This window comes from Sycon ciliatum, chromosome 2 (assembly GCF_964019385.1).
Source record: "Sycon ciliatum chromosome 2, ocSycCili1.1, whole genome shotgun sequence".
Classification (NCBI taxonomy): Eukaryota; Metazoa; Porifera; class Calcarea; order Leucosolenida; family Sycettidae; genus Sycon; species Sycon ciliatum.
Window position 1 is genome coordinate 30,876,676 of NC_088644.1, and position 23,991 is coordinate 30,900,666.

At 47.5% G+C, this 23,991-nt stretch overlaps 3 protein-coding genes across 3 annotated transcripts in view; 2 read left to right on the forward strand and 1 right to left on the reverse strand.

Moving 5' to 3' along the window:
- Positions 1 to 212: 212 nt before the first annotated feature.
- Positions 213 to 6,691, reverse strand: LOC135809665 (cysteine-rich with EGF-like domain protein 2). Its single transcript, XM_065323072.1, has 9 exons — positions 6,438 to 6,691; positions 6,273 to 6,355; positions 4,301 to 4,352; positions 3,829 to 3,937; positions 3,154 to 3,690; positions 2,812 to 2,943; positions 2,184 to 2,279; positions 1,575 to 1,721; positions 213 to 670 (listed from the first exon to the last, which is right to left on the reverse strand). The coding sequence occupies exons 1-9, from the start codon at positions 6,570 to 6,572 to the stop codon at positions 615 to 617; spliced, it is 1,347 nt and encodes a 448-aa protein (XP_065179144.1). The 5' UTR covers positions 6,573 to 6,691; the 3' UTR covers positions 213 to 614.
- A 288-nt stretch (positions 6,692 to 6,979) lies between these two features.
- Positions 6,980 to 10,077, forward strand: LOC135809666 (eukaryotic translation initiation factor 3 subunit F-like). Its single transcript, XM_065323073.1, has 2 exons — positions 6,980 to 7,200; positions 9,391 to 10,077. The coding sequence occupies exons 1-2, from the start codon at positions 7,021 to 7,023 to the stop codon at positions 10,018 to 10,020; spliced, it is 810 nt and encodes a 269-aa protein (XP_065179145.1). The 5' UTR covers positions 6,980 to 7,020; the 3' UTR covers positions 10,021 to 10,077.
- A 736-nt stretch (positions 10,078 to 10,813) lies between these two features.
- The window catches only part of LOC135809667 (diacylglycerol kinase eta-like), a 29,063-nt gene continuing 15,885 nt past the window's right edge, over positions 10,814 to 23,991 (forward strand). The window contains exons 1-14 of the mRNA XM_065323074.1: positions 10,814 to 11,251; positions 11,393 to 11,476; positions 14,806 to 14,868; positions 15,951 to 16,031; positions 16,761 to 16,850; positions 16,956 to 17,091; positions 17,590 to 17,708; positions 18,940 to 19,092; positions 19,715 to 19,828; positions 20,608 to 20,868; positions 21,433 to 21,572; positions 22,534 to 22,582; positions 22,807 to 22,857; positions 23,761 to 23,864. Of these exons, the coding sequence (XP_065179146.1) occupies positions 11,051 to 11,251; positions 11,393 to 11,476; positions 14,806 to 14,868; positions 15,951 to 16,031; positions 16,761 to 16,850; positions 16,956 to 17,091; positions 17,590 to 17,708; positions 18,940 to 19,092; positions 19,715 to 19,828; positions 20,608 to 20,868; positions 21,433 to 21,572; positions 22,534 to 22,582; positions 22,807 to 22,857; positions 23,761 to 23,864 (1,646 nt within the window). The 5' untranslated portion in view covers positions 10,814 to 11,050. The remainder of the gene's footprint in view (positions 11,252 to 11,392; positions 11,477 to 14,805; positions 14,869 to 15,950; positions 16,032 to 16,760; positions 16,851 to 16,955; positions 17,092 to 17,589; positions 17,709 to 18,939; positions 19,093 to 19,714; positions 19,829 to 20,607; positions 20,869 to 21,432; positions 21,573 to 22,533; positions 22,583 to 22,806; positions 22,858 to 23,760; positions 23,865 to 23,991) is intronic.

Consider the following 23,991-nt stretch of genomic DNA (forward strand, 5'->3'; position numbering starts at 1 on the left):
ACCACAGGTGCAACATGCAATCTTGTCATTCGTGCCTACAGTTTTCGTTGGTCGAACAAGTCATACCCCGTCCATCTCCACTACAACCAGTGCATATGGAACAACAGCATTGCGATGCACTGTGTTTCGATACTAAACGAGCTACTTGTACAACTTTGAAGTCCAGCCATGACATGGATTTCATTGCACAAACTCAACGCCACGTGCAAACATTCACAGTTGTGGAAAATAGCTTTTTCTTCTTCTTTCGGTTGTGGAGCAGATGAAGAAATATAGTGTAAATAAATAACAGGCAATAGCATCATTCAAAATGGCTGCCCATCTAGATCAGCACCAGCAACAGTAGCAAGGCAATACTTAGCAAGGCATCGTCCCACCTGCAGGGGGGCGATCAGCGGGTTAGTGTTGAGTTCAGTCCTCGGCGGCCAAGACTAACCATTTTAAGACGGCGGACAAGTGCTCAGGTTCAGAACACCGCTTGAGAGAGCTGCGGTGTTATACTGGACTAAACAATCTCAGTTTGTCGTTCGTGTTACACATACATCGACACGGCAAACTGCAGGCTGGGAGCGAGAGCGTGTTTCAGTGTGACACAGAGTCGCGAGTGCCTGAAACTATAGCTCATCTTTCTCTCTAAAATCATCGTCATCATCACTGTCGTCATCATAATCTGGAGTCAAATACACACAAGCATCATCAACAAATTCACAACAATCATTCATCAAAAGTTCAAAACCAATGCATGAAGAAAATGCAATGTAATATTGACACAACGTGTTGTAGCGAAGTCTAGCACCGTAGATATAAGGGACCGTCTGGGGTTACCGATTGTTTTCTTCTTCCTTTCTCAAAATGAAAAGTTTTAGCACAGTAGTATTTCCTAGCTCCCACCCAAGTACCCACCACCCTTTCAGCAGGTAAAATGAATTTCAACAAAATAAAATATCGACTTCAATCTTCGGCACCCAGCACGACCCACAGCGCCTGACAATTCCCGCGTGTAATCACATGCCATGTAACGAAACTCCCAACACCCCGCCCCCTCCCCCCCCCCCCCCAAGCGAAAACTTTCATTTTGAAAAATACCTATCCGTACATCTTGACAACACTCTCCAAACGGTCTCTGGGCTACACCAATCACTAAAAGAAAAAGAGATACTAAAATTAGAAACTCGGATGTTGAGCCATAAATAAATGTAGAAAGGAAAAGGACATAAGGATACGAGTTTAACGAATTTTCGGGCAAGGCCCATCTTCAATCTCTTTTTCTTTTTTAGTGATTGGTGCAGCCCAGAGACCGTTTGGAGAGTGTTGTGAAGATGTATGGATATAGTGGATGGCTACAGTGGAGTCTTCGCATTTTGAGAAATTGAAAAATACCTGGTAATTCTTATGGCTCAGACAGGCATAGGATACTGAAGTTTCACTGTAATACAAAAGCATGACTTTTGTGAAGAGCATAAGCTCGAGAGTTACAACGGACTTTTTCATCCTCCACTTCTTGGAAAAGCATCCATCATATTGGCCCTATTAGCATCAGACTGTCAGACTGGCAAACACGGAATAACGCTCACCTGGTGCCTGTTCAGGCTCTGGCTGGCACTTGTCGGCGACGAGCTCATGTCCCTGAGCGCAGTCACAGCGGAATGAGCCAGCGGTATTCACGCAGACCTGCACACTGGCCTCGCAAACGCCATCTCCCTGGCTACACTCATCCACATCTGGTACAACAACGACAAAACAACAAAACAACAACAACACCACCATCATTAAGCTAAAAAGAAAGAACACACCCGTAGCAACAAGTTACAACAAGCAGCTGCAATGTTGGGTGTAGTTCATAAGTCGAGAAAAGACAATCTTGCAGAATCGTCCACAAGAAAACAACATGACGGGCATATTGTAACATAGCAAGAACTCATCTGAACTTCAAGCAACTCCCTCAAACTCATGAATATTCAACTCCCTCAAACTCATGAATATTCAAATGCTGTAGTCATGTTTCTGCTGAACCTGAAACCCTACTGTTGGCAAAGCATGACGCATTCAAATCAGTCGGAGCATGGCACACTTCACGGATAAGTGCTATGGGAAAATATGCGTCCAACAAGCTGTAGTTGAGCGATTACTCAACCCAGCCAAGTCAGGAATGCAGAGAGTGCTGTTGTGGAGATGCAGCTCACCTGAACACATACTGTCCTGCAGGACATAACCGCCAGCACACTTCAAGCACGAGTCTCTGCCATTGCCCTTACAGCCATCACAGGAAGAATCGCAATCTGAAACCAATAAAAAGAGGACACCAAGACCATGTCAGGGACGACAACCATATACAATAGCATTCCTCCCACAAAGGACTCAAGCTAATAATTATTATTGCACTAGAGGCCATCCGTAATTGCCGATCTTTTACACGAAACGAAAAAGTTTCGTTTATGGGTGGGTCGAGGAGTTTCGTTTTGAAAAATATCGATAGCTGAACCACCAAGCAATTCTAGCTGTCGAGTCGATACGTGTTGTCGTTCAGTGTGGTGGGTAGGTGGGTGAGGGTCATAACTAAACTTTTTCGTTCCATGAAAATTATCGATAATGCCGGATGGCACCTTACTACATAGCCACTCAACAAGCGGGCGAAGAAAATAATTTGCACACTGGCGCACGATTCTGGAAGTACAATGCAAAAACGGCAAGCGTATACTCAGAAAGAAGGGCGATGCACTGAAGGAGAAAGGTAGAGGTAAAGGGAGAGGGAGAAACAGAAAGAGATAGCATACAGTCATGCATTATCATGATTGCAATACCGGTGCTTACCGCGACATTCAAAGCTGCCTATCGTATTGTGGCAGTAAGTGGTGAAATTACAACCAGGGTAGAGCTGGTTCGGATCCTCTGGTCTAGGTGGAGGCAACCAGCGTGACTGGTGATCCTTGCACTCATCAACATCTGTTGTAACAGGGCAAAGTGAAATGTACAGTGAGTAAAGCACACAAGGAAAAAATCAGCAGCTTATGGACTTCAATGGTATGACTTACTTCGAAGTATATAATATTTGTTACACTTGTAAGTAGCAATGTACACGGATGAGCCATGAACATGCACAGGAATCACACACAGAGACACACGCAACTGTTGCTGCCAAACGATGGCACTCACCTTGGCACGCTTGAGTGGAGTCATCGCGCTGGTACCCGGATGCACACTCGCTGCACTTGTCCGCTCCACGTCCGGTGCAAGAGTCCTTGCATGCGGTGTCGCAGGCGGCGCACTCGTAACTGCCGGCAGTGTTGCGGCAGTACGTCGACGGGCGATTCTTGCACGGCGCCTTGTCAGCATCCAGACACTCATCCTGGTCCAGGCAAGTGCCACCTTCCTCCTCGTAGCCGTCAGCACAGTCCTCACAGTCACTGGGCGTTGCACCGGTGCAGTTTTTCTCGCACGCAGACGAGCAGCGCAAGCATTGCACACTGCTGCTCGGTGTGTCCTCGGCACTGGCAGTATCGGACGCGTTGACGTAGTAACCAGCAGAGCACTTTCCACACGTCCTGCCGCCGTAGCCGGAGTTGCAGGAACACGTTCCCTTGCCGGCACGATCACCAGCGCCGTCGCAGGTGCCTTGGCCACTGCACGGTGTCGAGGAACCACCGGGGCACTCTGCGCACTTCTTGCCAAAGGTGCCCTCCGGACAGCACACTGCAAGCAAAGAGGACAGCAGCCAGGTGTTACCAAAGGATAGGAGCATGACCGCATGTGCTCAAAGAAATCTGATTGACATCAGGTTCACAAATGAGGGGGGAAATGGAAGACACGAACACATCCAACTTGACTAACCTTTGATATTCTGTATGCACAGCCACAGCTGAAGATCTGGATGCTTCTTCTGGTTTTCAAACCACCAGGTTTCCACAAGCTCCTCATGCTCCTCAATCAAATACTGGCACTACACACAAACAAACAAAAGACCAGGCATACCGGCAATATGATTATATTGGAACATTAGATGAAATACCTATCAAAAGAACACAAAAGAACACAAATGCACACACACACACACACACACACGCGATGCAAGATTCATGCATAGCACAGCAACAAGCCCTGTTTTTGCCAAGTTTTCACAGTGCACATATCACCAATGCACCATCATCCATTGGACTCGCTATTGATCGACTGCGATACAGATTATACAACACTGATTGTCAGCCACCAAGCGCGCTGCACAAGCCAGCGTGAGGTGACTTCAGAGTTTCAGACATGACTTGCTCTAGACTTGTTAGGTCCACATAGAAGAAGGCAGTATTACCTTATGGTCTTTGGTGCAGACGCCTTCCATAATCTCAATCAGTCGGGTCTCACTGTGCACAGAGAGGACAGGAAAACAAAACAAGTACATTAGCTTGGCCTAAAAAAACCCAGTAACATAACAGGCCCACCGGAACCAGTCCGGTTGGTCAGGTTATCACTGGACTAACGTTTTGGCCACCAACATGTGTTTACTACTGTGGAGGGCATGTGTATCCACCATATCGATATACAACCTATGAAAGGCCACAATACTACCGGACCAATCAAAAACTGCTTCCGCCGGTCCTGAGTACTGCTATATCTTCCCAGCTGTACACTTCCCAATGAGATATGTATGCATGCAATGTCATATTAATAGGATGCCACAGCGCGGGAAGAAAACTGTATGCCGGTTCCAGGAACTGAGTTTTTCATTCACACTCCACACGACCGGTGTATACAATACATAGGCACTGCACAACGACATAATTAAAAAAAGGCATTTTGGCACCTACTAGAATATGTAATCAACTGATGTTGCCCACTTGCTCAGTGTGAGGGTAACAAGGATGAAGTTTATACTGACTGCTACTACTAGTCACTAGGGCATTAGCAAGAGTACATACTTGTAATCAAGGCTGTGCAACTCCTATCTTCAGCTGCGGCGGACTCATTCACAGCGGGGGTTTTATGGTGTCACACAAAATCTGGCATAGGCTGAGAGGTCGTAGAGTTGCACATTCTTGGCCATCTCTCTCTCTCTCTCTCTCTCTCTCTCTCTCTCTCTCTCTCTCTCTCTCTCTCTCTCTCTCTCTCTCTCTCTCTCTCTCTCCTGGTATCAGGGCATAGGGGTGAACCAATGATGCCAGGGTTTTGCATGAGCATTTCTCAATACTCCGGTGATGCAAACGCAACTCCGACTACCGCATTTTCTCTAATAAAAGCCCAGGTCTCCAATAATAGCCCAGTCTCTAATAATGACTCAGGGTGAGGGTTGTTCGTAATAATAAGAGCACAGTCTCTAATAGTAGCGCAGGCCACAATTGGAGTATGCAGCAAGTATACTGACTGCATATAAAACAGTAGTACAGCATGCCAAGCACATATTTGTAAGTTTTCGGTCTACTACTTCCTTCCTGACGCCCATGCTATTGCGAAACATCAGGTTTAACGATATTCCTGAGTTTAGGGTTGAGAAAATCAGTCTTGATACGGTCAGTTTATGCCTATATAGACTGGAGTTGGCTTGATAGTGGAGCATTGAAAAAATAAAAGCAGAGTCTCTGATAGTAGCACGGGTAGAGATGTCACTGAAAAATAAGAACCCCGGGCTCTTATTAGAGAAAATACGGTATCTATGAAAGGCCAGAGATAATTATTGCATATGACGTCACTATTTCCACAAAACTCGAAGTGCCCGTAACTAATTACAATCATGTACTTGGGTTTCCGGATACCTGACGTATGAGTGTAGCTCAAAATCAAAGGGAGAACTGAATGTAATGGTGTATAACTAAATGAAACGCTCAATGAGATCGAGTAAACACCGAAAGCGGCCATACTGAGGATCCAGCATTGGTAAAACAAGAGAGCTACTAAGCTCATTGCCCTCGCTATGCTTCATTTTTAACTAAGTCATCATGCGTGTTGTTCGAACTGCTAGAAACGTCTTTGCAATACAAGATTCAAGAACATGTACCTTCACGGTGCGGTACAGTCGAGATAGCGCACTAGGCTTGGCGACACTAGTCATGTGGGTTGTGCCCCCCCCCCCCCCCAACACAAACATACAACAAAATAAAGCGCTGTGGACCCTGGCTAGCGCCAGACGCTACGAATGGAACGTCTTTTACAGAGCTTTGGGCATAAAGTGTCATGTCTCTGTACTGCGTGATACATAATGGTTGTACATGTATTCCCAGTGCTTTCCACGATTTTTAATTTAGAACAAACTTAAAAAAGATGACCTCATAGATGTGATTCTCTCCTACCTGGTAGCATAAGAGAGTTGTTTTTCTTCCTCCCATGCAACATCACCACCAGCGAAATTGTCTCGTGCCGTTCTTTCCTTGCCCTAGATAAAATCAGATGGATCTCACTGGCTTCATACAACAGACTAATGTTCACTGAGACCGGACACAATACTGAATGGGTACCTTTGCAAAGTCCTCAACCAATTTCTTGCATGCTCCACATTTCGTGGTGCTGTCCTCAGCTGTGGCGATTCTCAAGCAACATGTTAGCCACAGCGATGCTAAGATCGCAGGCACCAGCACAGTTCGTGCGAGCATATTACCAAGAAACTACAGTCGCAAACCTCATTCAAAAGGTCCAAACAAAGCAAAAACCAAAATACTCCCAGCAGACCTGATCTGAGTCCTGCTCATTCCACGTCAGCTGAGAGTGCTACTCACCAGCATGCAGCAGAGGCCAGGGAGTTTTACTACTCCCTGCATGCACACACTCGATCAAGGTTCAAACAGAAAACATCTTTCCTGCCAGCTGTTCCCCGCACGCGCACCGTCACGGCGCAAGGTACGAGTTGTACGGCGCTAGCGCTACCGGCCTACCGCGCACGGGGTGCGACGCGGTACGCCTGCTAGCTGCTATGACATCACAAATGAAGAGTATTTTTTTGCAAATCATAATGGCGGCCAGCGTGAAACTCAGGATCGCATATATCGGTGAAGAAAGATAACTCAAAAAATGTTGTTTGGTTTGGCCTTTTGAGTTTCCACGATGGCGATGTACGAGAAGGTTTGCGTTCACCCTCTTGTGGTGTTCGCAATTGCCGAGAGCCATCAGCGGCGAAACGAGGACCAGAAGAGAGTCATCGGTACCCTAACTGGCAACGTTGTGGACGATGTTGTGATCGTGAAGGATTGTTTCGTTGTCCCACACAATGAAACCCATGACGAGGTAATGTTCTCAACAGAAATGAAGTGTGGTTGATTCGTTTGCCAGGGAATTTCTACCCTGTATCCATTTCCCTTGTGTCGAATGTGATGAAGGAAATGGGCTTTCATTTAGTGTGCTGTGCCTTCAAGCTCATTCGAAAATGCATGGATCCATGGTTTTCTCAATGACATTTCATTGCATTCCAGTAGCAGAGTTTGTGAAAATCTGATTTGTACTACGTAGTATCTCCTGCCCAGTTATGTCATGGCCGAGAGCAGACAGAGTGTCACGCCAAATTCAAAATTAATGATTCAGTACTAGCAGAGTCGAACACCACTGTCGCAACATTGTGTGCCACCTATCTTTCCACCCAGGGCTAGTTAAATGAGGAACTCTGTGGGTTTGTCTGGGCATACAATTTAATGATAAACATGAAAGGAGTCTAGCTTCTATCACGTTACCTGGCCTGTTTAGCAATCAAAGGTTTGCCTGTAACAAACTGTGTGCGAGTGGACAGTTTGTGCTGTCGGATTTTGGAAAGCAATGTTTAGCAACGTTTTCAGGACCGGTATGTGCAACCTGCATGTGTAACTGTGTAGATGAGAGTAGAACCAGTTTGCTTTTTCTTCACTTGTGCCACCCACATCAGTTCATAGAAGGTGCCATGACTAGCAGCATGACTATGCATTTCTGTTGCCAATGTTATGAGTTATTGACCTACCTTCACATCCTGAAAGGTGTGAAATTCTACTGTGAACGGTTAATTGCGCTTTGAATGCCACCCTGTCCGTTTGCCCACCCTGATTTGTATTCTCTTGCTCGTCTTCTAGGAGGCCACCTCTTTGCTGAAGTGCATTGTTGTACAGTAAAACTCCCCTAATTTGGTCACGTTGGAACCAAACACTGCCCGTAACTTAGGCTGCGTTTACACGACAACGTACGGCCAGTTTTCCGTTTTCAGTCCCGCATTTATTTTTCCGTTTTTGTGTGTTTACACGATCAAAGCTGATCCGAGGTAGTCTCGGTTTGTATCGCTTTCGCGCGTCTACACGGGAGCAAAGGATCCGCCAAAGTTCGTCATGTGCCAAGTATTGTCGTGGCAGCACCAATCACACTCAAGGAATAGTTGAAAACAGGCCACACGACAACACTCGTCACATGACGAACATTGTAAAACCATTTCTTTTGATTGTCGGATCCGTGTAAACGGCCGAAACGGAACAAACGTGATGGAAAACGAGGCCAGCAGACCGTTTCGACCGTTTACACACCCAAATTTATCCGGCACAACATTTCCGTTTTCAAATTCTTCCACCTTGGCCAGCGTTTTGGTTTTCTTCCGTTTTGGTGTACAACTTTTACGTTTTGCTCCGCGTACCGTGTAAATGAACCGTGCATCCGAAAGAATTTTGTTGCGTTTTCACCCCCAGCGTTGTCGTGTAAACGCAGCCTAAGAGTTGCCCGTAACTCAGAACATCCACACTTACTGCATGCAAGTAAACAGTGTTTATGCCAATCAATAGAACTTTTTCAAGGTTTGACCAACGGTCACTTTTCGGGATCACATGCGAGAATTTTTGGAATCGCTGGTGAACAGGCGAATCCCAGGTCACGTTCAGTTTGTACGGGAATGGACGCGTGCAGTTGAAAGAAGCACTAGGATGGTGCTCAACTTCATGTCCGACACTTGTGTTGACAGTCAGAGCAGCTGCAAGGAAGCCCTTCCATGGCTTGGGCGAAAAAGAACAAGCTTCAGAATCGCTCCAAGCGCTGGTGACCTGTACACCACAATCTCGGGATGAGCGCCGCTGGCGAGCACGGTGTCGTGTCCTTAAAATAGCTCTATAGTTTTCGGGCCATTTTTCGTTGAAAAGCCAAGTTTTCGTAACTCTAGATGGGTCAGAAAAGGTGCCCAGTGGACGGACATACCCAGATTACGGGTGTCCGGATTAGGGGAGTCTGTACTGTGGAACGAAATCATGAGATGGTACACCTATTACCAGCACCGAAGATAAATGCTGCTTGTTAGTATACTGTGACTGGCAGAAAGAATACATGAAATAAATACACGTCACGTTCTCTTGAACCTTGTGACATGTTTCATCTGTGTGGTTGTGTGTGTGTGTGTGTGTGTATGCGGGTGTGTATGTGTCTATGTACGTTTTGCTGCGGTTTTTCTGTGGGTCATGTCATTGTGTGTTGTGTTCTCAGGTTGCTGTTGATATGGAATTTGGCCGCAACATGGTGGAGATGCGGCGCCGAGTGAATGCCTCTGAGTGTGTCGTCGGTTGGTTCTCCAGCACCTCTCACATCACTGAGCACAGTGCCCTGATTCAGGACTATTATGCCCGCGAGACGCCCACTGGTGTCCAGCCCATCCACCTGACTCTGGATACGTCACTAGAGAATGACCGGCCCAACATGGAGGCGCACGTCTCTCTGCCCATGGGCACCCCGGGCAAGGTGACTGGCGCCATGTTTTGCCAGATTCCCTGCACCGTCACCTGCATGAACGCCGAGCGTGTTGGCCTTCACCATCTGCAGCAGCCGCGCCAGTCCACCGATGTGCAGCACATTGAGTCGGCGTGCAGCAAGATGCAGGACCGGTTGACCTCGATCATCCGCTACGTCGAGGACGTCCTGGAGGGCAAAGAAAAGGGAGATGAGACCACTGGTCGCTTCTTGCTCGACCTGATCAACAGCTTGCCTCGCATGGATGCGCATACCATGCACACCATGTTGAACGGAACCACCCAGGATCTGCTGATGATGATGTACTTGGCCACGCTGGTCGAGACTCCTCTCACACTCATGGAGCGCATCCGTACCGCAAATCTATAACTTCCTCCTTTTTTTCTTATAATTTTTTACCTGTGCAAAAAAACGTGGAAACTGCAAGCCTTGTGTCTGTGGATCTGTGCTGTGTGGGGATGTCACAGCCAGTCAGGTATTTGCGGTATGCGATGAAGTGCATGCCTAGTCCTACACCTTGGCAGTGAGCATGGTGTGCTCCTGGGAGTCGTAGCATGGGATGGCACGAGATCGTAGAAACCGAAACAACTTGCGTTTTGACCTGTGGCCCGCATCTGTGCTTGGATTGGTCGTGCTGCTTTGTTATGGCATGCCGGCTGCAATGAACGTGTGTCTGTTCGTTTGTTGTTGTCACTGGCATCAAGAGTACATAACCCCTGGCCTGGGGTTATGTACTCTTGCTGGCATGCATGGATATCACTAGGAAGTATTTTTGGAATCTTTTTTCCACATGTTTTCGACGTTACAGTGGACTTTGTAGATCTACCAACATCCAGTGTGTCCCTGCAAATATGCACTGATTTGATTTGGCATTTTAGGGCTCCATGGCGCTCGTCAACACTGACGGTGGAACAAGTCGTGTGGTTTTGTGAGCCTTGAATTTCTCAAATCTGCCGGAAGCAATTTCACCTTTTCCCGACACTTCCATTCTGCAACTAAAAAAATTGTACGGCATGCTAGCGCTAGATATATAGCAGGTTTTTCACGTTGCGCTGCAGCGTCTGTATGTAGCTCAAGTTCTCGAGCTGGCACGTGGTCTACTCGCGTAGTCGTACCGATCGTAGGTTCTCGGCGTTGTACAGCAGGAATACGAGTAAAACATCAGAAGACCGTAGATCTGGTAGAACTAGAAAGAGTAGAAGCTCGAAGATCGATTTCGTCTGCGGCACGAAAAGTCTGTGGGTCAACGAAATCTACCCACGCGGCTGATGCGTCCTTGTTGACCTGGTAGTCTGGTTGATAGAGCAGGACCCAAGTAGTTACTTGCAGCTTTTGGGTACGGCCGAGAGGGAATGGCGAAGACACAAGGGGTTTTCTGCGTGCCAGGGAGTGATCACCTATGAGTCAGGACATGGAGAAGCATGCCGCTGCCACCGGCGTTGAGTGTGATGTGAGCAAAGAGTCAGCCGACCGGAGTGAGGTCAGGAAAAAGGGACTTGTATTATCAACTTGTGACGAAGAGGATGAGGTTGACGAGCCCTGCCCTTCGAGCCGAGGACGCCTCCGGTCAATGCGCTCACTCCGACGCAACGACCGCAAAGTACGTGGATGGAGCTTGGATGTAGCATAACATGCCATCGGAGAGAATTTGCTAGCAAGATGACAAGACTCCGTATCCATTGTCGGTTTATGTTTTTTGCGTTGTTTTCTTATGTCATTGGGGTGCTACTGTGTGGAACAGACCAGAGACAGTTCAACTCAAGCGGGCCGGACTGTACCCGTAACAAAAGACGGCAACCTGTGGCGACAAACTGGCATTTTTGAGGTTAGCAATTTTTGAATTCGAAGCACTATGCAAGCAAGTGTTTATTTTACTGGGGTGATGCTTTTTGCAAACTTGGACACATCACTGTATAACAATTCAGTAGCATGCACTCTTAGCCCACTAGCACTGTCAGTTGCTATCACTGCCATACCCAGGGGCGTCGGAAGGAGATTTCAAGAGGGGCGGCCAATTGTGAAGGGGGGGGGGGGGGGGACGGCGGCTAGGCAATTGAACGCAATAGTACAATGAACGCTACAGCAGGAGGGGGGGGGGGGGGGGGGGGGAGATACTGTCAGCCCACCAGTGCACACTAAGACCATCATAGCCAAGAAGAGACCGAATGCATGCCAGTTATGTCTTGACAAGCGCAAGTCTTGACAACTGTATGAAGTTGGAGTCGTGACCGTGACCACGTAATGGTAGTCCCTGGCGTGCGAGAAAGCGCAGCGAGGACAGTATCTTGAGGAAGCAGTGCCGGTTCTCTACTTTCTCGCGCTGGTGTTGCGCTGACTGGCTCTCTCCGATGTCCACTACCGCGCCTGGTAAACTCACAACTTTCAGGACAGCTTCCTTATGACACTTGGAGTTCTGGTGCGCATCGTACTTTATCGTCGCATCTTTCCAATTCGAGAAGCCTATATCGATGAACGCGCCATCTGCATTAGCTGACCACACCAACTTTCCTTCTGCGTGAGCGCGGAAGCAGGTGAAACAAAACACTACATCTCTGGCCTCAGAATAATGCAGCCATGACCAACGATCAAACCACTTGGCCTGGAAAGCACGTTTCACGACGGACTTCTTCTCAAACTCTCTTTTCGGAAAGTCAAAACCTCTTGGTTGATGGGGCGCATCAGGAACTACTTCAGCCTCCGCCATGATGAGCGCACCATAATCAAACTAAATTTATCAAACTAAGTTGGAGCAGAACGGCGTGCTGTCTGTAGTGACTAGTGTTAGGGAAAACCTGCCTGCTGCAGTAACGCCGATTATGTTGCGAATCGTGCATGCTACGTAGATTAGGTTAGATGTGCAACTAGACATGTCCGGTTGTCACCGACCAGCAGCCAGCAGCTAGAGCAGCTAGTGTACGCACTGAACCCAGAGGTTACGCAGGTACTTCAAAGTTCAGCGAAATACGGCATACTGCACCACGTCACCACACGTACAGATGTGCACTGCATGTACTGCATGCATGCATGCTGTATGCACTTACTCCCCCCCCCCCCCCCAAATTGGCCCGGAAAGTGGGGGGCCATGGCCGCCCCGGCCGGTGCGGTTCCGATGCCCCTGCATACCTGCCAACCTTTGCGAACCTGAGATCGGGACAGTGAGTTACCAGTGTACAAACATGACTGTATAACACGCAGCCGAGGCCAGCGCTGCGTGCAGTTTTGATGCCTCTTAGCGCCGTGCGAAACCCTGTCGCACACTGCCTGTACATCATCATGCACATTTTAGTCCATGTCTGCACACATCGTTTTGAAGCAAAGCAAATATTTCATTCGGATACAGCAGTTGACGATTTTCAGTAAGATCAGGGCAAAACAGGATCTTTTTGGTCGTCGGGCAAGACGTTCCCACCTCGATATCAGGATGGTTCTGACTACTGTAATTTCACAAATTTTCGGTGCACTTTCATTTTCGGTACTTTCGGTGTGTCTGTTTCACACCTAAAACTTCAATACACCGAACAAACACTAACACACATAATCCAATAGGGAACTGCTTCTCTGTACCTAAAATTTCTGTTCACCTAACCTGGCCTTTTGCCCTCACACCGAAAATAGTGAGCACCTAAATTTTCTGAAATTAGAGTATATCTGGATGGTTGGCAGCTATGCACTAAGCAGTGAAAGAACCATGCACATTCACTACGGTTAGGGCTATACATGCAGTTGACTGCATACAATTTGTCCAGCATGCTGCAAGATACACACAGGACTTTTAGTGAACTGTTTGTCGTAATAGATACAATACTGAAGCACACTGGGGGGGGGGGGGGGGGGGGGCACTCTAGAAATAGAAGCCCTGTAAATGACCTTGACTTTGCTGCGGTGTTTAGCTTGACTCTTAATTCCTACACAGTATTGTCTAGTCTATTGACCTTGTCCTCCATCGATTTTAGACATGCGTCTGAAAGTACAGTACAACTTCAGTACACTGACTGTTGTGGACTGATTGAAATCCGGTGGAAGGGCCGGGGCTGGCGCCCTTACTGCCTTAGCGCATACAAACTGCGAAAATGAACCAACAGTGCTCACGGCTGCAAGGCCAGCACCAAGTGGCCGCTTGACTTCTCAACAAATTTCAATGTCCACAACAGCACCTCCAGTAGACGTAAAACCAGTATTAAAATAACTGACATACTCAATATCTGAGGTAAAGCAGGGTTCTAGCCAAATGGGGGGGGGGGGGGGTAGGGGGGCGCAGCGCCCCCCTACTCCGTTTGCGCGCCCCCCTACTCCGTTTGCGCCCCCCCCCCCCCTGTGAAAAAGTGCCGCCCCCTACTCATTTTCCGATTTTTGTGTTTTTTCACGCCATTCAACGAAAATACAGTCGATAGTCACTACTACAAGTAGAGGGTTCATAAAGGCACATTTGTGAGGGGTGAAGTCGGGGTTCACTCTGTATGTTACATTTTGCATGGCAAGACAATTTTGGACAATGGAAAAAATGGGTCATCGGGTAACTTTTTCCCCTGCCCGCCCCCCTACTATATTGACCTGGCTAGAACCCTGGGTAAAGCAAAGTGAAGAAAAGTATCTTTGATTTGCAAGTGTTTCCGCGGTTATAAATTGCACCGCCATGGTCAGGTCTGTTATAGAGTTTCAGTGTGTCCACTTCTAAAGTTGAGTAATACGTCTCAGTCTGTGTCCGATAGTTATGCATGTTTTGCAAGGTGCGCTATTTGTAAGTGTTGCTGTAGTTGAGCAGTGATGGTAAACCATCCACCAGGTTTAACACTTGCAAAGAGCACTCCTTCCCTCATCACCACGATACGTTCTGGCCTGGCGCCTAGTTGATGCACGACTGATGATATTTGCGTAGCTGGCTGGTACGTCAGTGAACGCTTGGTGTGTAGATGACGACACATGATTCACAGACTCCAAACGTGCCATCATCAATGGTGGTAAATCACCCACCTGGTGTACTGGTGGTAAATACATGCTTGCCCACACTACTCTCTCTAAGCTGCCAAGTTCTTGCACCTGACAACAAACCTAAATCATAGGTATTGCTATACGTAAGGAGTTGGCTTGTTTGTTAGTTTCATAGCACACGCCTGGCATCATCTTGTGTACGGTATCTCTGTCCCTGTGTTGCAGAAATGGAGGAAGGTTCATGTCATTCTGATGGGTACTCGGCTGTTGATCGGTACTAGCGCCAAGGTAGGTTGTTACTTCTACGAAGTATGTTTTTGCAGTTGCCTGCTGTCCATTCATGTATTGTATGCGCCATGTTGATATGTTTGCGTGGTGGGTTCAGTTACGGGGTGCATGTGAGGTGCGCCTCCTTGGAAAAATTATCAGCCCTGGTGCCATTATACAGTGATGGCCAAATCCATGGTCATTGTCACATACCGTAAAGTCTTGTATAAAAGCCGCGGCTTCTATGACTTTCTTGGTGAAATTTTGCAGGCTTCTATATGAGACAGGCTTCTATACAAGACAGGTATTTCTATGTATGTCAACGCTAAAACCAGGCTTATGTGTGATTTGATGGGCCCGAAATTGTGGCTTCTATTCGAGGGCGGCTTCTATTCAAGTGCGGCTTTTGTACAGGACTTTACGGTAGATGATCAGATTTGACTGCACGTATACCACCATAACACGTTGTGCAGCGGGTTTCAATATAGAGTGGAGCTCACTTAGTACATACTCTGATGAGACATACTCTTGTTTAGTACGGACATAGTTCAGAGCACGGGTGTATTGATCTATACTGAAGTATGTTGCGATAAGAAGAACCCCGGATACTAAGTACACATTTGCACAAATATGAGAGTACTAAGTACCTGAGATCGAGGGTACCTGTGGAGCGATAAAATAAGTACACTTTCCTGTCGGCATGGGGTATGTTTTATCACAGTTCTGCTGTAGTGTTTCAAAAGCATATACAGTGGTCTGTGTTGCTGGTACTTCTGAGTTACAGACATTCTTCGGCAGCAGATAGCTGTGCGTACTGGATTTGCTCCTAATTTTACCTTTGTATAATCTGCTGTTGTCATCAACTAAGCAATACAGTGCACATATGTGTAGAACTTCAAAAGTATGTGCAGTTGCTTGCCGGTTTTGACAGCCAGAATTCTTTAACATCTCACATCCCTAACCAACACAAATCTGGAGATCGTTATTATATTACTTAAAATGGCGCTAACGTACCGTATGTGGTCTAGCAGTATGTGGTGCACAATCAATCAGGCACTCTAAAACGCACTGCCCTGTTCTGACTGGTTTGAAATTGTGCACAGAGCGATGTCCGCGAGGAGTTCAACGTGCTGGAGTGTAGCATTGCAGAGAGAAGCCTGACCAACACACGCCACTGCTTCACGGTAGGAGTGCTATGCTAGCTCCACTGTTCTTGCCTGCCTCACTGCTTGCTTGCCTGCCTGCCTGGAAGCACTTGAGTAGCATGCCCTTTTGGAATTGTCCAGCCATGGCATCGTGACTGCTTAGCAGCTGTATTTTTTACCCCGCTGGTGCCAGTACGGCTGCTTGCCAGTATCCACCGTCCGGCTTGGTAATTATCATTGTAATAATAATAGATCAGCTTGCGCACTGGACTGCAATACCAGCCTTTCCGCTTCTACTCTTGTGAGCTCTGCTACATGTGATGGTGCTTCACTTTTCTACCACACCTCACGGCAAGTGTACTCAGTTTCTTTGTGGGTCGTCTTTTAGTAGTACTATTTCAGCCTGAAGGTGGGCCATGCCCGAAAGTTTAGTGAATCTAGAATAGTAGTAGAGAATCGGTTTGCAGCAAGGCGTCCACGTTTAAGTGTTTAGATCAAGTGAAGTAACGTGCGAAGGTTGCACTAGAGTTTGCGAACCCTTAGAAAGCTTACGCTACAGTATCGTTACTGATTGGCAATGAAATTTTTTTTGGTTGCTCCAGCCATTGGAATGTACGCTTCTTCTTGCTGACTTGATACTTCCTGCCTTACATGTAGCATATTGCTGCATATCCTGGCCCGGCTTGACCTGGCCTGGCGTACACAATTATCCCTGTGCGACTAAGTATTGTCTTCATCTGCCCTCTCATCTGCACTGATCTTGCACAGGTGCTGAGTCAAACCGTACAGGTTGTGTTTTGCGCAGAAACGCGCAAGCTGATGGAAGAATGGATGACGGCCATACGCAATGCCGCCAAGGTATGTTGTGTTCAGCACAGAATCACAGATCATGCTACCTGGTGATGAAAGATCACCCGAGGCATCGGTTCCTCCAAACCTTGTTTGCATTATGCGTGTTTGCAGGACGAAGCTGTGGAGCAATGGGCAGATCAAGCCAGGAATGATCACTACTGGTTCTTCCGGCAGTTTCGTATCCAGGCGTATTGCAACATATGCCGTGAGCAGTTTGGTATCAAGACAGCTGTTCTTGAGTGTGAAGGTATGTTATAATCGACTTTGCAGTGCGGCTACACTAGTACTCTCAGCTATCTGAGCAGCTTTCTCTATTCGCTCAATTGTTCCTTTGCCTGTGTTGCGACAGTTCGATCATGTCGTTGTTTTGAGGTGTCGTGTGACATTACAAGCACCCTGTTTGCTACTCAGCGCACCTGCTGTATACGTTGTGATGTCGCTGGAGCATAGTTATTGATGATGTCATTCGGGGAATTTCTATTTATGTTCTGTATCAAGTTATCGTGCATGGCATGCATGATGTGTAAGCAATAGAGCCAACTTGTAGAGACTTTCCTGTATGTACATTCCGACTTCAAGTCACTTGGTTCATGCGATCATTCAGATGCAGAAAGTTGATTAACTAGGTCTCACATGAACCGCAATGCACTTGTATGTATTTTGGTTCGTACTGATGCGGTGTTGATTTGCATGTGAATCCCTGCTCCTGCTGTCTGAATGCGGTTCTCTCGTTCTCCTCCTCCAGTGTGCAAGATGAAAGTGCACCGGCGCTGTGCGTCGTGTGTCGTGCAGGATTGCAAGTGGCACTCGTCCAATCGCATGCCGACGTCGTCGCAGCAGGCGCCCGGTACTTCCTTGGCACCGGTACGTGCAGCCTGCTAACAAAGGAGCCTCTAAGGTTGCGTTTGTTCGGTGTCATTCCTACACCATTCCAAAGCCATTCCACCGTGCTTTGGTTCCGGTGCGTTTGTTTGATGCACGAGGCAGCATTTGCGTGGTGTAATTCCGATTCCGGACGCAGAATGAATGGGGCAGAATCGATTCCGGCGATATACCTGTAGTCTTTGCAAGGCTGCAAAAACAACTCGTAGATCTACCTGTACAGTACTCGAAAACAAAAATATTCAACCGTCGTTTCCGAGCAAAACTTTTGCCAGATTTCCGAGTGCATGCTCGCGTTTGTTTGCTACGCTCATTCCGATTCCGCGATGGGTACCGACTGCATTCCATGCCCATTCTGGAACGACCGAACAAATGCAGCCTAGATCCGAAAGGAGGGGGGGGGGGGCTTATGTCATTTTCATGCATTTTGTGTTATTTGCACCATGACATTGCTGTAGTCCAGCAGATCGCTGTGCAGAAAACCTCTGTAAAAACTTCATCTAAATACAGTTATGGGTGCTGGAATAAGTGCATTTTGCATCACTTTACAGAAAACTCAACTTCCAAAATGCACTTGTCTCAACATTGTGGAAATCTACATGAGCCCCTTTTCAGATCTGGACGCTCAAATTGTATTGCAACAACCTGGAGTAATGTGTGTACTGTCATCCTACGCGCATAGTTCACTACATTCTGTCTTTAGAGGGTTGTTTCACATCTTTGTCACGTGACTAAATTTGTGTAGAAAGCGATCAAAGCATGTGGACTGTGAAGCCAACGTGGCCGACATCATGTGATCCATAGACACCAGGGCTGGCTGGAGTTGGAAACAACGTGGACCAACATGGCTGTCCCGTATGGTCATGTGATAGATGTGAAACAGCACTCTATGCCATGCATATCTTGGACCATTCTTTATTCAGCTACTAGTACTTGAACTACAATGAGCACACAGCAATTTCGCAACCAAGTTCTTTTCCGCCGTTACTCAGAGTTTCGTGTGAAGCACTCACCAGACAGCATGACCAAGACTAGCATTCACTAGAATATATATGGTGGGTCTTGAGAAAAGAGGGCTGAGGTGATGGAGGTACAACATTACAATAGCGCGAGGAATTTGAACTTGATGTATTCTGATTGCTTTGCCCATCGAACGCCTTGTTTAGATGTCATGTCTGCTTGCGTTTTATCAAACTGTTTTCAACGGAAACAGGCCAATACGCTCTCTTTCACCCCTAAGCCCGCTATGTGCCATCAGTGGCTGGAGGGGAACTTGCGACCAGGCAGCACCTGCGCCTTCTGCAACAAAAGCTGCGGAAGTGCAAAGCGCCTGCAGGACTGGCGCTGTATCTGGTGCAACATCACTGTAAGTCTCTGCTCTGGAGTATAATGTTGTGTACGTGAGAAAAGAAAGCTGTCCAGTGCGCGACATCACTGGAAGTCTCTGCTCTTGAGTGTAATGGTGTGTACGTGAGAAAAGAAAGCTGTCCAGTGCGCGACATCACTGGAAGTCTCTGCTCTTGAGTGTAATGGTGTGTACGTGAGAAAAGAAAGCTGTCCAGTGCAACATCACTGGATGTCTCTGCTCTTGAGTGTAATGGTGTGTACGTGAGAAAAGAAAGCTGTCTGTAGTGCAACCCACAGAGCATTCTTACCGCATTGCACACTGCGTTGTGCTAGGAACCAGGATTGCATTTCGCCTGTCATCGCTGTACATGTACAATGAGTGCACAGTGCAGTTCTTCCACAGGTACATAGTTCTTCCATAGGCACACCGTTCTTCCACAGGCACACAGTTCTTCCATAGGTACATAGTTCTTCCACAGGTACATAGTTCTTCCCATGAGCACGTAACTATTCTAGAAGTATGCTGGTGCATGTGATCTTGAGTGTGACCGTGTGTCGTTGTTCTTGCGCATGCTGGTGTGTGTGTGTGTGTGTATGCATGTTGGTGTGTGTGCATGCTGGTGTTTGTTTGCATTTGCAAGGTCCACGACGAATGTCAGAGCAAGGTCTCCGACCGATGTTCATTAGGTATCCATCATCGCATCATTCTGCCACCACAGCACGTCGTCATTGCTAACCAGGAGTGCACAATCAACGTGAGTATGGCACAGTTACATGTACCACCATGTAGTCTTTCTTCGAGAGACAAACGGTTGGATGAACGGACGGACGGACGGACAGACAGACAGACAGACAGACACAACTGCTTAATCCTAATCACACAGCAGGAGCAATGCTCTGTAGGAGACTGGTGTAATCGACGTTTGGACAATTTTGAAACGTTCCTTTTATCCGCGACCCTCCTGTCCACTATTCCTTCTATTACCTTTTTGGCTCTGTTGGCATGCTCACGTGGGGCTGTTGGTTAGCTGTCTTCAGGGCTAGTCGTGTGACATGCTATAAATTAGTGGTGTGCACGGGTAGTCGGGTACCCGTGCTACCCGTGAGGACCTCGGGTAGTCGGGTACCGAATAGTACCCGAAAACCCGAGGTCGCAGATGACATCATGTACAGTGCACGTGTACAAAATTTAATAATTCACGCATGTCTACCCAATGCGCAAGGGAAGGAAGGGGCCGGTGTGCATTGTGGTCTTACCAATACCATGGAAACATTACCCGATCGGGTACCCGTGCTACCCGTGGAAAACTACCCGGACCCGATACCCGAAGAAAATGCTACCCGACACAGCCCTACTATAAATCGATTCAATATAATCTCATACTTGGCAACTCACATTTGTATGTGCTCGTAAGTTGAGCAACTGAACAGCACAGGCATTCTTGATTTGGCCCAGATAATTTCAATCGATATTGCGATATGTTTGAAGATCATTGTTCGCTTTGTGTTGCCCAATGATGGTGATTCTTTCCAGGTTGATGAAATCAGTCCGCAGTCATGCCCCATGCTGGCGTTTGTGAACTCGAAGAGCGGCAACAACCGCGGCGTGCGCTTCATGCGCCGCCTGCGTCAGCTGCTCAACCCGATCCAGGTGTTTGACCTGGCCAGTGGTGGCCCGACGGCTGGTCTGGTGCTCTTCAGGCACGTCATGAACTTCCGCGTGCTTATCTGTGGTGGAGATGGCACCGTTGGCTGGGTCCTGTCCGCTATGGATAGGGTTGGCATTCGTGGACAGGTTAGTGAGATGGTAGTGTTGGCTGGGTCCTGTCCACTGTGGACAGGGTTGGCATTCATGGACGGGTTAGTGATATCTTTGCATCTTCTCACCATGCTAAAGCAGGGCGAATTTATCTATCCAAATAGTGTCCAAGCCCGTCAACTACATTGTATCAGCCTGTAGTCGAGATGTGTTCTGATCTTCTGCAAGACCTTTGTTGCGCGTGGGCATGTACCAGTGCACCGCAGACATAAATGCTTGTTCTGCACAGCATTTCATCGTTTTCTCAGCTGTACTTTAGTACTGTACTGTAGGTCAACAAATATTCGGCGCATGTTTGCTTTCGTCTATTTTCGGCCTGGACATGTTTGGCCGAAAATGTGTTGCAGCCGAAATTTTGTTTTGCAAGGTTCAGTGTGGAAGTGTATACAGGCGGCAGCAGTACAGGCCGAACATTTGATGTAGCCGAAATTTTGTTTTAGCCCTGGGAGGCCGGAATTTGAATGGGCCGAAAATTTGCCGACTTACAGTAAGCCTATGCCTGTGTGTGCTCTGGTGCATCATTGTGTGTTTATACCTCAGTGCCACTTTGGAATCTTACCCCTTGGGACTGGCAACGACCTTGCTCGCGTGCTTGGCTGGGGATCGTCCATCGCCGACGACCATCTTCTCTCGTCACTGCTCACTCAGATGGAGCAGAGTCGTCTGCGCAAGCTGGACAGGTACTGTACAAGAAGTGTGTAGGAGTATGGGGGGGGGGGGGGTCTGGGTCTCCTTGGTCTGTCCATGTACTGTGTGACGGTGGCGAATGTCCACTACACATCTAAGGTGCATGGTGTACCAGAAGGCTCTGCCGGTGTCGTACGCCTAGCGGGACCTCGCGGCAGATGGCGGTCACAGCCATGTGATAAGCCTGCCATTGCACGATGCGCACAACCTATAGATGATGTGCTTGCAGTCAACCTTGCAAATCACGATCCTTAATCGGCCATGAGAAAAGTATTGTGATTGGAGAGTTGTCGTTTTCACGAGGTTAAAAGTATTCAGTCTAATGGTTACTTAGTGTTGTTATTCGCGAGTTGTTATATCCGAGAATGTTATCTGCAAGGTTGACTGTACAAGTACTCTTCTGGTTGATCCCTTCATGCTTATCAACCTGCATGTAGTTCTGAATCTGTTTCGTCGTCTTCGGGTTTATGTGAAGTCAGTGCCGGCACTGATTCCAAGAGACGCTTGCAGCCCAGTCCCTGGTGGCCATGCGTTTGTATAGTGCTGGCAACTGAAATCCAACCCCAGCTCTGTGCGCTCACATTGCGAAGACCCAGCACGCGCTTGTGACGCTACGAAATAGAGACCGCTGGAATTGGTGCTTGTGACACTAGGAAATAGAGACGGCTGGAATTGGTGCTTGCGACACTAGGAAATAGAGACGGCTGGAATTGGTGCTTGTGACACTAGGAAATAGAGACGGCTGGAATTGGTGCTTGTGACACTAGGAAATAGAGACGGCTGGAATTGGTGCTGCGCTCGAGCACGCAAATCAGGGGTTGGATTTCAGTTGCCACCAATGTACTTGTGAAGAATTCTTCAGATTTGACTCGACTTTGCTTGCATTTGAATACTGTGTTCCCATCCGCAATAATTTAAACCCGTTTTATTCGTGTCCCGGTGTGTTTCTTGCAGGTGGAGCATTTGCGAAGTGGACAGCAAAACGCAAAACCGCAAATCAATTGTGAGTGGATGTGTCCGCCATTGATGGAAATCGAGCATAGTGTGTTTGTGTACAATGTAGATAGTAGGCGGTGGGGGCTTGGGGAGACGGATGCGTGGGCATGTGTGTAGGGTGCGTGGGCGTTAGGGAGGTGAGGCGATATTCGCCCTTGGTATGCACCAAAGTTCTTTCCATATACGTATCTGGTTTTCAACCTCATTCTTTTCTCTTTGCCTCTTTCTCAGCGTCAGTTTGCCGGGTCGGACAACCCAAGTTTTGTTGATCCCCTGTTTGAGGTGAGTGTCAATTGCAGCTTTGAATATTTGGCGAATGCTTTTTTATTTTTTTACATTTGACCCCTGTTATTATGAGGACTAATGCCCGATAGAATTCGTTCTAAATAGTCGATGTTCTTTATTGCTGAAATCCACTCACATTATAGAAGTAAAGCACCATACATCACACCCATGACTGCATCACTGCCCGTGTAGGCATCACTGCACTCAACAAAGGAAATGTTCCCTGCAAGGTTGGTTCACATATTGCCAGTAGGCCCAGTACCCACCGAGGCTGGGGGGTGCCTTTGGCAGCTTCTGACGATGGATTGCCGTTCTGTAAGCCAGTACAGTGCATACCAAATCATATGGTAATTCGGTAGCGTCCGCGGCTGGAATAGTTGGTCAATGTTCAACTTTAGCGGCCTGCCCTAGAACCGATCCCATCCACTTCTGAGCTAAAGTGACATGTGAAGAGTGCATAGCAGTGGTGACCATTGACCGGACCCTGACTTTGTCAACATTTCAAGCCTAGTAGAAGCCCTACATTTACTAAATTGTGACAAAAAAAGTTAGTCGATGACGATCTTCCTTCGAGTTGTATCAAGGCGACAATGTCCGTTGGCATATCAGCAAGTCCTTCTTGGATGCTTTCCGTTATTGTTTTGATACTTATGGTACAAATTCAAGTGAAATGAGCACAAGAGAGGAAGGATAAGAAGAACTCCGGATAAGACAAGCAAGCGTGCTCAGTCCCTTGAAGCTTGTCTTGAAAAGAGATTTGACCGTGGTATGATTATGCCATTGATACGCCCCACCCGGCCATAGGCTATCATTCTGTTCTTTGCATGGGCGGCCACAGTGGCATCATGCTATTCACCATCCTGTTGCTGCTTTGTGTTGGTTGTGTGCTATCCGCCACAGTCCCATGTCGACGCCGTACTGGAGAGCTACTTCTCTGTGAAGCTGATGCTGCAGCGCCTCCAGAAGATGGTGTGCAACAAGGAAGACCTGGAGCTCTACTATCGGTTAGTGCATGGTCAAAGGCAGCATGGAAAACTTCTGAATATGCTCACTTAGTTGATGGATCAAGGATAGTGCATGTAATGGATTTTTAAATTTTTGGTGATTATTTCTGATTGGAGTGCACTTCAA